At 40.5% G+C, this 13,737-nt stretch overlaps 1 protein-coding gene across 1 annotated transcript; it reads left to right on the top strand.

Moving 5' to 3' along the window:
- The first annotated feature begins 213 nt into the window (after positions 1-213).
- Positions 214-7,740, top strand: LOC116936259. The gene is made up of 4 exons (XM_032943435.2): positions 214-474; positions 3,926-4,007; positions 4,794-5,031; positions 5,644-7,740. The coding sequence occupies exons 1-4, from the start codon at positions 450-452 to the stop codon at positions 5,815-5,817; spliced, it is 519 nt and encodes a 172-aa protein (XP_032799326.1). The 5' UTR covers positions 214-449; the 3' UTR covers positions 5,818-7,740.
- The last annotated feature ends 5,997 nt before the right edge of the window (positions 7,741-13,737 follow it).

Here is a 13,737-nt window from a genome sequence, read left to right as displayed (position 1 = left end):
TACACTGCGCCAACATTCGTTGAATTTCTATTATTTTTCCATTCGTTCTTATTCCTAGGCAACTAAAATCATTGAAAACAGGCGTTGGTTCTACCTTGTTGTGTGTGTGTGTCGTGTGCTGCCACCACCTTCAAATTCTATACGCATCGTCTGTAGATGTGGCCGTCCGTGTTCCGGCCCACAGACGACTCTCGCTCTCCCCCCATCATCGTACACAAGTGTGTAGTACTATCTGCCCCGTTGGCTTTCTTTGTCAATCGTTCGCTAGACTCGGACGAGTCAAGATCTCTCTCGGTTTATTGCACCGTTTCTCTTATATCACGTCGCTTGTAATTCCGAAGATTTTGGCTCATTTGTTTTTCAATCTGTTTAAGCACCATCAGTCGTTTCAGTGTCGTTTCAAACTGTTCATTCTCTCGCTCGGCTATACTGTTTTTAAAACATCCATCATGACAACCGTTTACTTGACTACCGGTAAGTTTTTTTTGTTTGTTTTTTATTATTATTATTCAAAGAGTTGGTCGGTTTTTTTTTGTGTGGGACACTAGACACAGTGCAAGTGATTGGACGTCACGCGTTAAGTCATTTGAATGATCTTGAAATAGTTTTGCTGATTATGTGTTTACGTCAAAATCGGAAGGTGACACAAAGGGGTTTTTTTTTTTTTTCTTTTTGACGTCAATTCAGTTGTCGTCCTTTTGACATCGACATGCCACTGTGACTTGTCGCCAAGGGGCTTCACGTTAATATTTAAAACAAAAGAAAGAACGAAAGGCACAAAACTATTTTTTGTTTTAAATAGCCGTGCGTTTCTCGTGAAAATTCCATTCGTATTTTTCTTTGTGAATAGTGTGCCAATAGCAGTAATGCAATTTTCTTTTTTCATTTGATTTATTTAGTTCTTTTTGCTTGAAAAAAAAACAAACGAAAACGAGTGCATTGTAACATATTTTCCTTGTTATTGGGCGAGACGCCGCGTCGTCTTTGTTCGTTTATTATCGCTTCCGTACGACCGTGACCATTTCAAAGTGTAAGGCTTGTGTACGATGCAAAGCACGAAAGGCTTCCACGTAACACATTTTTCTCTGTACGCCCAATATTCCAAGAAGGGCGAGGACATTTTCGCCCATTTCACTTGTAATCGCATTAGTATTCAACAAGAACGACATGAACGTGAATCTGAACGCCAGTGAGGATTGTGCATGTGATACACGCACAGATACCAAACCGTAAAGAATTATGGCACATTGAATTCCATCGAGAGTACGACGATCGAAGATACCTAGATATCTTGTCTTTTTTAATACGAAAAAACAAACATTTGATTGTCTTTTTGATGCAAAATTTGTTCTTTAAATTTAAAAAAGGAGCCTCCAGCTTCATATTATTTTACGACATGTGGATTACGCTGCACCATCTGCTCTTCCGTTCGACAAGTTTATCGATCATTTTCAAACGTGTCTAGAAGATGAACGCGGATTTCGTATCGACTAGGGATTTTACTTTCAATCCATTTCTTTATGATAATATGCCACACAATTTTCATCCAACTTTTTCCTTTTCCCCATTTTTCAAACTGATCCAATCGGCCGATTTTAAGTATAGGGAAAAGTTCAACGTACAGAGTAGCACAGCCGCAGTTCGGCAGTTGTCAGTTCGATAGACTTGTTGTTTTTTTTCTTCTTCTGGAGTTGGGGTATAGCGATCAATGTTGTCGCCAAGAGGGCGGATGCGGGCGAAACATTTTTCAAGTGTTGGCCGTCTGTGTTGTTATAGATATAGGCCCAAGAGCTTGCGGGAGGTTCGACTGTTTTTAATCCCAATCACATGGCACGTGTCCAGCGTTTGATGACGTCACTACAGTCTTGACGTTTTGCTTCTGCCCTGCGCCCACCAGCACACACTCGATCCATTAGCGATTCTATTTTCAGACCCTGACGGAGTGAAGTAAAAAAAGAAAACTGGATTGAAACTCTTTACCGGCAAAAAAAGTCTTCGTCTCCAACTCCCGCATGTTTTTGTTTGTTTTTCGTACACACAACAACTACAGAAGGAGGTGGGCGGGTGGGGGAGGCAGTTGAAATTTAACGCATTCCTTCCGCACGAGCCACGAAGAAAAAGTTGGACACGTCGATGTTGTCGAGACTTTCAAAGAAGACAAATAAATCAACAGAAAAGTGGAAAGAACGTTGTCTGTTTTGTTGGCGCCACATGACATCGCAAAGATTCGTGTAGCTTCCGGAAATGATTGAGTGTTATTTCAATCATTTCTTGGAAACAATTTTACGCTTTTTGTTTGTTTATTCCGTAGTTTCTCTATTGCTAAGTGGGCGATGCCTTCCAGGGCTAACTTATTACGCATAACGACCGACTCAATTGCGTCCCTCGTTCACGTAAACCGGCACTTTTTTCTTTAAATTTCCCATAAGGTTTTCGGAGAAAGGCGTTCAAGAATTGATTGATTGCTTTCCAGTCTTTGCTAGTCCAGGGAAATCTCCGCCAGGTATTCCAGTAGAAGAAGAAGAAAAGAAAACAAAAACAGCAGGTGTATACGACAAGCTATAAAACATAATAATAATGTCAGGGGAAAAGGATGGAGCGATGACGCATATGCGAAAAACCGGGGGGGCCCTCCCACGCACAGCTCGTTTCTTGTTAAACGAATTCTTTGTTGCTGGGCCACCTTCAAATATTTTAGTAGCAGCCATTTCATATATTTTCTCCTTCTATATTTCTCGACTCTTTTGTTGATTGTCTAACGTGACGGACGCCAACGAGCAGCTCATATCCCGTTTAGAAGGTGGACTGACGTCATTTTGTCGGGAGTTTGAAGTCTACTATCTTGGTATATCTCCTTTCTTTATTTTGTTTTCCCCCTTCTTCCCCAAATACCTTGGCTATACTATAACAGGCATGCCCGGGTTTCGCTGATTTGCGTCATCACTAGCAACTCGACGCTTCGTAGGCTATACCGAATGGCAAAAGGGATCGAGTTCATGGTGTCCGCATATGCCCCCCCGTCCAGCGGCTCACATGCGTTGAACAAAGAAACAAATCTTTCCCAATCACATCGAGAAAATGGCTGCGCTAGATCTTCGGTCAGGAAGATTTTGTTTTATTCGTTGCTTTTCGTTTTCAAAATAAAATAAAAAAGCAATGCAAGACACGAGTGCTATGGATAAACCCCTCGTAACGGGCGTTTCCCCCCTTTTTTTTCCTTCAAAATGTTGTGTTGTTTTGAAGATACCAAGATACGGCAGATATTTTAAAGATAAAAAGCCTCGAGTTCTGATATGCTCACGAGATTTCTATCGATCGTGACGTAAAATCCCGATCTGGGTGACAAATATCAGCTAGACGCTGTTTTAACGCAGAGTTTATTGTGTCACATTCTATTGCAACTAAAATTGCACAAGTACGTGTTGTTCGAACTATAGCATTTGCGTCAGTCGGATTGACACGCAGCTGGTCAGCTTTGGGCCGCAGCAACAAACACGCAGAGCCAGCAGCTTTTCATTTAACTCATTGACGTCAGTTTGCGCATTGTGTATGCGTGTTCTTTTTTGTTTTCTATCTTGGTCGCCGCCACTGTTATCTTAAAATGTCCCCTGGATGGCTCCTTTCGGAAGGCGAGTATCCGTCTAGGCTCAGCTTGTCTGTTGTACAGTTAAACTCCATCCCGTCATATTTGTTTTTATCTAGCCATTTTTTTCCTTCCTCTATATACATGGCTCTTAAAAACAAAAAAAAGACAAAAAAGTTATGCAACCAGATGGCGGTAGACTATCGATAGGTTATCTCACCGAAGAAAGAAATCGATACTTTTCCTATATCGGTTGGGTAAGAATGGGAAATGAAGAACGTTTGCCAATGTTGAAGCGATGTGGTCGTTTGTTACTCATGTTTGATTTGCTTGTTGTTTCAGGCTCGGAGTTATCCATGTGTGGAATGAATGGCGCTGCCGCCGGGGCTAATGGCGAACGACCCAAATTGCAATCATGTGTCAGGTATGCAGTCGTTATATTTTAATTTGACAATAAAATGCAGATGATTACCGCATCCCAGCCGTTAAGCCAAGAACTTTGTCGTATATTCCCGCACGGGCCAAAATCCCAAACGAATGTTAATTAACGTCAAATTTAAATGATTAATGATGCAATTTTTTTGAAAACGATGAAAGGCAGTGCCGCCGTATAATGTTGCTTTTTAGCCACCGCGGTTGATGAGATCAATGTTTTTCGACTCCTTCCTCCCGATGCTATAAATAGCAACCGGCACATCCCCCGCTAGCCTCTTTTACTGCCCGCCCCTATGACGTAAAAGAAACCTCGAAAGCACATCAGTTGGCGAGTGTTGAATAATGATACAGAAAAAGATGCCGAAACCCAAGGCCAACGGGAGTGATGACAGAGCCAAGCAAAAGGTCTGATGGATTGACGATCAAATCTCCGATGCGGTTCATTTATTTTATTTTTTTATACCGGCAGTCGATTCCATAGCGGGAAATTGGGAATTTCTTTTTTTGGCCAAAAGGTTTTAGCGGGTGGCAAAAAAAGGTGGGGAAAAACATCTGATTATTATTGATGAAAACTATATACAAGGCTATCGGTAGCTTGCCTTGAGTTTCTATTTCCGTGGTACGTTCATAAGAATATTCGACGTCATTACGGAGCCTCCAAGCGTCTCTGCTGTGTGCGTAATAAATACCAGGAATATATTGCTTTGGCTAACTCAATTTTTTTTTCCTCTCTTTTAACATGTACGAACTCGTTAACATGGTCGGCCATCAACAGCATCGTCGTTGACGACGTAGACGGTGACTGCGACAATAACGGTGGCAGTCATTATTACTCCGACTCGCATCATCACCATCAGTTCTACATTCAGCATCAAACGTCATCGGACGGCCAGGAGAGTAACGAGGTGTTTGACGACAACGCCGACGCCCGTTCAGACATCAGCCAGTGCTCTAGGGGTAGCCGCGGGTCGACGTCGCGGGAGGAAAGCGAGACCAGACTTCAACAGATCAAGGCAAGTCTCACACAGTTATTCGTTTTCTCGTTAGAAAAAAGGAAATGAATTTTCACCGTCCTCTTCCTACGCCCTCAAGGTTTGTTATCTATATATTGCGCAGAAGTGTAGTGTGTACAGCGCGGCAGCGAATGTGTCTTGTAAACAGGTCAGGAAAATAGAAATCTACGTCATCACAACTGTTGATGATCTCTGGCCAATCTCTTTTCGCACAAACAGCGAAAAACAGTTTGGCCCATTTTTGTTTTCAATTGTTTTTGGTTTTTTTTTTCTCGGCCTCAATTTTCCATCCCATTAAGCAAGACGAGAAGAATTTCAAAGCAATTGCGAGTTGGTCCGCCCTATTTTTGACCCCATTGCAACCGCATACATTCCTGTGATCGTTTCGATTTTTTTCTTAATTTTCCAAAAACAACAAAAACAAAACGAAAAAGCCGAAATCTATTTTGGGAAATTCTGGGGGAAATTGCGCAATGCTGTAACCATGGCAACTATTGGGACCGCCGACCGCCCTACGAGACCATTGAATTTATTTATTTTTTGTTTCAATTATTTGTGAGGATCCATTTAACAAACAATCTTGGCGTGGTTTGTGTCTACTTTGGAATGCAGGACGAGGTTCGCCATCGACGAGATGAATTTGCCCGACTCCTTGACGAGCACGAACAAGTCGTCCGTGAATTGAGACGCATCGAGAGCTCTGGTGAGCTCCAGTCACTCGTCGAGACGCCATCCGGTGGACGGACCGAAGAAGCTCCTTCTCTAGGACTTAAACAGGAGGAATGAAGACGAATAACATTTTAATCACGTGCAACTCCGCGGACGTGAAATGTGTTTTTTTTTATTTTATTTTTTAAGAGGGGAAACAACCAGCAATTTCGTGGAAAAGGAAAATGAAATGGAAGCCATTGATTGTGGATTATAAAGAGAGAGAAAAAAATGGAAAAAAAAGGATTTAATTTTTGTTTTTTCCTTTTGCAATTGAAAAACCGAACGAACGAAAGGATTTTGTCGATGTAAGAAATTTCCAGAGTAGGGCATAGTGTGACGACACGCCGTCGCTACTCATTCTTTTTTTTTCATCCCTGCTTTAGACCGTTTCTTTTTGAAACTTGTTTGCCAATTTTCATTTGTCCATTCGTTTCTATTTTTATTTTTTCATCCCAATGAACGACTGGCTTATATGTACGATATATAAAATATTTTGTTTGTGTTTTTACGCCGGGACCGGACATTATGTAGTCATCGCTTGACTTGAAGTAACTGGTGACGTTTCATTAAGAGACGCTATCATTTTAGCCACCAGAATATTATTTTCTAGTCGAGTAAAGGAAAAAAAACAAAGGTGACCTTCAATGTTCTTTGAAAAGATTATTATTTACAAAACACCAGAAAAGAAACATTTTAACCTCCCCCCTCCCCTTAAATAAAAGAAATGTGTGGTGCTGAGAGTTATCTATATAAGAAAATGCGACATGCGTGCGCGAATGAATGATTGAATTAATTTGCATTAGCTAGTAGTATTACATCAATGCGTGTTATACATCTATATACATGCCATCAATATATATAATGTGTGCCTTGCTGTGTATATGTTGGTTTTGACGAGCCGAAAACAGAAATGAACCGCAGACCATCTACTATATTATATCGATAATGACCTGTACCAACACGCCATTCATATATGCAGAGTAGAGTGAAGACTGTGTTACCACCCTACCAACTGATATCAGCGAACCTCTCAATTCATTTCTCCCTTCTCTGCTAATATACATAACGCACGATCCCTTTAGCTTACAAATACTTGTATTGTATAGGTCTATCGATTGCAAGGTTTTCTTTGGCCATCATGTCCAACAGCCAATCTTGTAACGAACTAAGCAGAAGCAGCAGCAGCAATACAAAGTAGATGTCGGCATTTTTATGCTCTACTTTCAGCCACATACTTTATTTTGAATAAAGTATTCGGAAATGGCTTTAAGTATTGTTGATTTGCCGTGTATATCGTAGATTACATCAACAGTGAAAAAAAAAAAAACGGTTGGTTATTATATACAAAAAAAAAAACTTGAAACAAATGAAACTGGGATCTTGATTTATTAAACATAAACAAAATATCATAATGTGTTTTATTGGTCGTGATTGCATAAATGTCCTTGCCTGTATCCTTAATTCATATACCTACTTTCCCTTAAGATTATAGGAATTTTCTCGACGTTTTTAATAATAGAATCTTATTATTTTTTAATTTGTTCCATTATTAATAAACTTTTATTTCACCAAATCTTTCCTCTTACAATTATATTTTTTTCATTGTTATGTGTTTTCTCCCACAAACGAACGATTGGCTACCCTTCGCAACCGTGGCTCTCAGCATCATACATGAATACTTTCGGCTCGTTATTACCCGTTTTCTTATTTCTCGTCATGTGTGTATGTTTTGTATTTGTTGTTTTGAAACCACAACAAGCGGAAGACATCGATTATTTGGTTTCTTTGCTGCCATAAGCATTTGATGTGCGCGCTAATGAATTTATTTGTCTTTTCATTTCTCGTTTGCCTCTCAATTTTTCTTGGGTTTCCCTGTCTGATGACGAAGCCCTCATGCGCCTGCGTCACGTGAAAATACAGTATATATATAACGAAAATAATAATAATAAAAAATTAAACACAAAAACAAAAAAATACACGTCTAGATTGAAGAGAAAATTCTTTTCCATCCTTTTCTTTATTTCCTCACATTCCGTTTAGGATACCGAGAAGAGAACCAATTCATGCTACAAAAGGCCCGCTGGTGGCGTCCTCTATATAATTATCGGGTCCACCTCATGTAGCAATTAGTTACAACTCTCTAGTAATCGATCGTGTACCAAGAATACGCCCCCCACATTTTGCATTCTGCGTGCAATGTAAGGTCTATACTATCAGCTGTTGTGTAGGCCTGTTTGTCCAAGTTTCTGAATCTAGTGCAAGTGATTTCCTTACATTTTAAATCTTGGTTGAATCTTTTTTTTTTTTTTTTTTTGAGGTTTCAGTGCTCGGCATCGATCCATTGCATCTACACATTGCAAATTTCTGTGGTCGTAAAGATCACATTATTTTCGTGAAACTCTTACATCATTGACAAGAACTGCAATAGGTGGCCAGATCATCAGCATTCGGAGCTATACGGTATCTACATAATGTAATAGCTGTTGGGATTGGGTTCGTTCTGCACGACATGAACGATCAAAAGTTCCCGTCTGCTCGCAAAAAATCAATTCCACGTTGTGATTCGTTAGTAAGTAGGTGTTTTAATCTTCCTTTCTTTTTGGCGGATGAGAAGGGGGGGTATCTCCATTACAGATGTCAAGCGAAATGACTAGAGAGAGTTTGGTCTTCATCAATTTCTGATGAAGACGATGGGTGTTGCCAACACGTCCCTTAATTTGACGTCACTTGAATTCAATTGTGAACTGCAGGTCTTGTATAACAACTAGCGTTTTGCAGTCGCTTTTAATTCGACATCGAAAATTGTGTGTTTAGGGAAAGTAGACTAGCCTACCCCCAGATTACGTCAATACGATTCACTTATATCAGACAGGAAACAGCCGCCCACAGAGAGAATAGAGGGCTGGCTTAGAACACTGAGGCGAAAAATGTATAGGTGTGATGGACAAGTTATGCATGAGAAAGTTGATGAGGGCTGCAACTGAAAAACACGAAACCCGAGGGGTTTCTTTTCAAAGCTCTTGTTATAACTCCCGCTAGACTATTGATATTCTCCGACTGTCAGTCTGCATTACGCGTCCATTCACAAATCGTTACTCTGGCGACAAATAGCGAGTTGGTGCGTGAAACATAAAAGTATGGCCTGCAACGTAGACATTTCAGTTTGAACTATATTCATATCATTACATGTTTTGTTAAACAATTCTATATACGGGGGTCAGCAAACTTTCGTCAACCTCTATTGTCTATTGTATACTTTAATTTCTTCGTGTGTTCACGCGCTATATGTATAGGACACACGCTGTTTTATTTCACGGCTATACGAAGACATTCCCCCCCGAGAAACTGGCCGCAGACTCATCGCCCTTTTATAATGGAATTAACCGAATACGTGGCATTATCGAATTAGAGTTTCTTGGACGCGCTTGGATGTACATTAGATTAACTTGATTACGCGTGCAGGGCCGTCGATGGGCGAGACAAGCACAAAAAAGGTTTTCACAGATTATTTTCGAAATGAAAAAGACATAAAAGTCGTAGCACAGAAAAAAAAAGCCGTACAAATTTATAGCGGAAATGACAGGATGACACGAACAAAGGAAGCTCTTGTAAGTTTTGAAGATGGCATGATCCAATTGAACGTGACAATTGGTACGAGCTACGTAAGAAAACGGCTTTCGTATATACACAAACTTGACAAGACTATCATTTGAATCCTTTAACGTTTTAACTGAAGAAGATGAAGACCCGAGCTGATTTTCCACATGCAAACAGGCAAAATTATTTAGAGCATGTCTCATTTTTTTTTTAAATCTATTCCGGGCTCTTCGTTTTTACGTACTGCGGTCGTTCTATGCAAGGCATCCGTATGTCTAATCGGGAGCTCTGCAACTGCTGTTGGTGACACGTTTCTACGGAAAAATGGAGAAGGACCAGTCAAGCGAAAAGATGACGATCCATTAACGACCGCCAACACCAGAGGAAAATACATAAGCACATACACTATATCTAAAAATGAGACTGGAGAGAGTTGACGCAAAGGAACGTGACCGACGCTCTTCTTAGTCTCTTAACGCTGATGGCTTCATATCAAGCGGAGAATGGGATAGATTCACCAGTGCGTGACGTACACTTGAGATATTAATTGGACTTTTGAATCAGAACGTCATCCTCTTTTCTTTTCCCCTCTGCAAGTCCAGTAATAAAACGACGAAGAAATGCCTTGATTAAAGAACTTTTGATTGTCGGAATTCGTATAGGTGGATATAACGGTGTGTGACGGGCCTAAACGAAGATTACATCTTGTTTATAGGCCCGCAGATTTTTGCTATCAACACCGAAGGGAAGTCTCGTGACAAGTCAGCATATGCATGCGATGTCAAAATAGTTACGATCGCCAATAATTACAGGGTCTAAAATGAGTAAACAACTATTTGTGTCGCAGAAGCGGAGATAAAAGAAAGCCTTGTGAAGAAATGTGCAAGATAAGCAGACATTTGCCCATCGAATGTCGAATATTCTCGATCCCTATTTGAGCAAGAGATGAACACGAAAATTCTCCATATTGCTGCTGACAAAGCCTATGCTGTGCTTCACTTCACCGGTTCAAAAGAAGCAGAGAGCTTCGTTGTGTAGGGACAAACAAGAGGGCAATCACATATCGAGTAAATAAAATAGAAGCCATGGGGGAAATAGGAAGAAAAGCGAAGCAGCAAAGACAGAACTGGTGGATGAAATAACGCAAAAGAGACGGTTCGTAAAAGATTCAATCGCCGGACTCGATATCCCTTAACAATAGCTTTGCTGAACAGCTGAGCTATTGTTTGCCGACTTTCCGTGTCACACTGTGTAAATCGATTCCGAGTATTCACTGAAAAAAAAAATATATGCAGTAAAGCGCGTCGTCCTCGCTCATCCGCAATCGTTCGCCAATATTGAGCTTGGCCAACATTCGGAACGTTGAGGATCCTATTGAGACTCCACTTCTATTTGCGTCACATTTGCGGAACTCAAGTTCCATTCTTTGTCCCTTAAAAATTCTCCCCTTTGTTTGCCCTTTTTTTTTCCTTTCTTAGATATCCGGCCATCATTTCTAGCCAACAACGATGGCGATTGTCCCCCTCTCTACATGCTTTCAAGATAGCCCCCCATTCAGCGTCCATTTCCTCGTTTAGGACATTGACCTTTTCTCAGTCATTTCGTAGGACAACATCACCCGATTGGATAGAAAACCCATTACGAGTACGGAAGGGGTGAAAACGACATCTATACTTTTTCTCCAAGCTAATCAAATGATGTTGTCTCTATCACTATAAGTTTGCTTGCTAATATTTTTTGGAAAAGGAAGAAATAAATACTCCGTTACACGGTCTTCGATGTCGTCACTTGCCGTGCGTCAGAAGCGCAGCAGTTCATTAACGAGAGATGAGCGAAGATATCATCAGGAACATCCAAGTATTTCTTTCGACGGAAGTGGATCTTTTTTTTTTCTTGGTTATAAGATAAGCCGAACGATGCAATCCTTTGGTAAGTGGAAACAGCGACACCCTATGTAACGTGAAGAACCCGTGATGTCCTACATGTCTGCGTGCCACGTGTTGTTGATCATCAACTATAGATAAAGAACATATTCGCGATACCTCACTGGTGTGCTACATCCGTTTCCATTGAACTTTGACCTATGTCCAAATACAAATGTTCAGTATTTTAACTTATACTGTCAGTTATATGCCGGACGTCACTATGATTGAATCAATACTCTGTGCTCATCATAACATCGATCACAAGATTAACATTTCAGTCATGTTATTTATGCATAAAATACCCATTGAGAAATGTTCCAGGAATCAAATGTGGCACTGCAGAGATGAGCTCGAGCGTCGTTGCTGTCGTTGGAAGCAAGCACGGGTGATGATGACAGGTCTGCTAACTTCTCTCGACGACAGCCGGGCATTGACGTCATACAACCGCTTGTTCCCCTCTTATATAGACAGGAGTCTTCTCCACTCCTTAATAACTACGGTGCGGTTTCTAATGTAATCATCACTTGGTGGAACTGAGTTGCTGATCATCACTCATAAACGACCACCCATGTCTTGAGTGTTGGCAGAAATGTCCCCGGCTTAGATGTTTCCCGATAGGGATTCAATCAAAAGTGTTTCCTCTTTGGCCTTGCAAGCTATGACGTGGGAATCGGGGTCAACTTGTAGAGGACATAGCGATATCGTGCATAGACGCGTTTTCGTGACTACCCGTTCAACAGGAATTGCGCTTCACCTAGCTTTCCGATAGAGATCAATTATAAGTGGATCGACCAATTTATTCTGAGGTTTTCACCGATAGATGGTACATTTCGGGGACCTCGCCACTATTCTTGTCGCCTTTCAAACTGTGACACGGAAATTACAAAGGTAAAATCTATTGCCCTGTGGATTCCACGGGGCTCTAGTGTCGAGAAGTGCTATTGTCCCATGGATACCAAGTTTCCCTATAGTGATTCTTGCAAAGCAGAATTCCTCATCATTTCATCTCAACCGACCAACGTTTTTTCTGAGACTTTTTCCGATAGATGGCGCCATTTTCGCAAAGGGTTCTCCTTTAATCTTTTATACCTTTTCTTACTTTCCAAGTTAGAACGCAAACATTGGTATCACCTTGTAGAGTAGATAACGCTACGTCGAGTACCCCGTAATTTTAGGCTGAACGGTGAGAGATTGCCGAGCAATTTAGACGGCCAACCCAAGTTTTGGATATGATTTCTTGCGATAGATGGCGTTTAGACGAAAACGAAGACTAGCTGAAATCAGGCCGCGATACTTTTGAAGGCTGGGCTTCCGGCGTCGCCTAGCAACGACTTCATGTGAAAGGTCGTGTATATGAGTAATTTCGTTTACGTTAGGTCGTTGTGTTTTGTGGTTTTGTTTCGTTAATCCCGTTGCTTTGCCGCGTGTGAAACTTATTCATCGCTTTGGTAGGTGTGTGTTCTTCTGTGGCATATTCAACTGAACGGCTTTGTTGGACAGGTGTTAAGCGGGGAACTAATAATGTTATTCTGGGGCATATTCAACTGAATGGCTTTGTTGGAGAGGTGTTAAGCGGGGAGCTAATAAATGTTCAGTGCGTTCCGTTTTCAACATCTTTTGGCTACTCGTTACTCGTTAAGTTAATACACTGAAAATTTGCTATTTTTTCATACCAACCTGAGGGACACTCTTTTTCACAACACACATGATTGTTTGAAGATTGATTTTCACTAGACGTCATTTGAATGGTACAGTACAGTCTATTTGCTGATTTGCATGTTTTTTCTTTCAGTTTTTATTTGCTGCCAGACAATGTTTTCATATCTTTAGGTGCAGTCCCTATCCACAGCCCTGCAGTGTGCAAAAAAAGGCAGTGGAAAAATCTGCTTGTGGTTCTGATCTGCACAATGGCGACTTCATGTAAGTGATCTTGAAATGACCTATCAACAGTAATTTTTGTTTTTATTTGGCTTTGACATGCAATTCTATGTCAAATATTTATATTAGCTAAACTGTTATTGAACGTAGGACTACACAGTATTAAAAGACTGTTCCCCTAAGACAAGTTGGAGCTCTGGACTTTTTTTAGATGACTTGTATTGTAAATATATTCCTGCTTCTTGGAACAAGGACCACAGGATGTCTTGATGAGAACCAAATGTCATCGGAAAGATTGTAAAAAGATGTTTAAGGTATTTGACCAATCTGTAATCATGTTAAAAAAGTGACTTTTTTTGAATTTTTATATTAGCAGGAGAAACCTAAAGTTGGAGGACGATACATTAGTTTCCCGTTACTAGTTTTGTAAAACAAATGGTAATTTGGTAAAATGAAACCACATGTAACCTTTTACTTTAAATAAATTGTTTTCAAAAGTGGAGATTGATTCAAAATCTTCAGCTTCCCAGGCAGACACCCAACCACAAAGCCATGGGTGATGGATGATATAAAAAATTTATTAATTAAAAAATTT

The sequence above is a fragment of the Daphnia magna genome, linkage group LG1, assembly GCF_020631705.1.
Source record: "Daphnia magna isolate NIES linkage group LG1, ASM2063170v1.1, whole genome shotgun sequence".
Classification (NCBI taxonomy): Eukaryota; Metazoa; Arthropoda; class Branchiopoda; order Diplostraca; family Daphniidae; genus Daphnia; species Daphnia magna.
Note: the sequence above shows the minus strand (reverse complement) of the source record. Positions and strands in the feature narration are given on the sequence as shown.

Bases quoted from the DNA above. Each gene is read 5' to 3' on its own strand.
- LOC116936259 (XM_032943435.2), top strand. From the start codon at position 450: ATGACAACCGTTTACTTGACTACCG. The intron at 475-3,925 runs GTAAGTTTTTTT...TTGTTGTTTCAG, and splicing joins AACCGTTTACTTGACTACCG to GCTCGGAGTTATCCATGTGT. The intron at 5,032-5,643 runs GCAAGTCTCACA...TTTGGAATGCAG, and splicing joins CCAGACTTCAACAGATCAAG to GACGAGGTTCGCCATCGACG.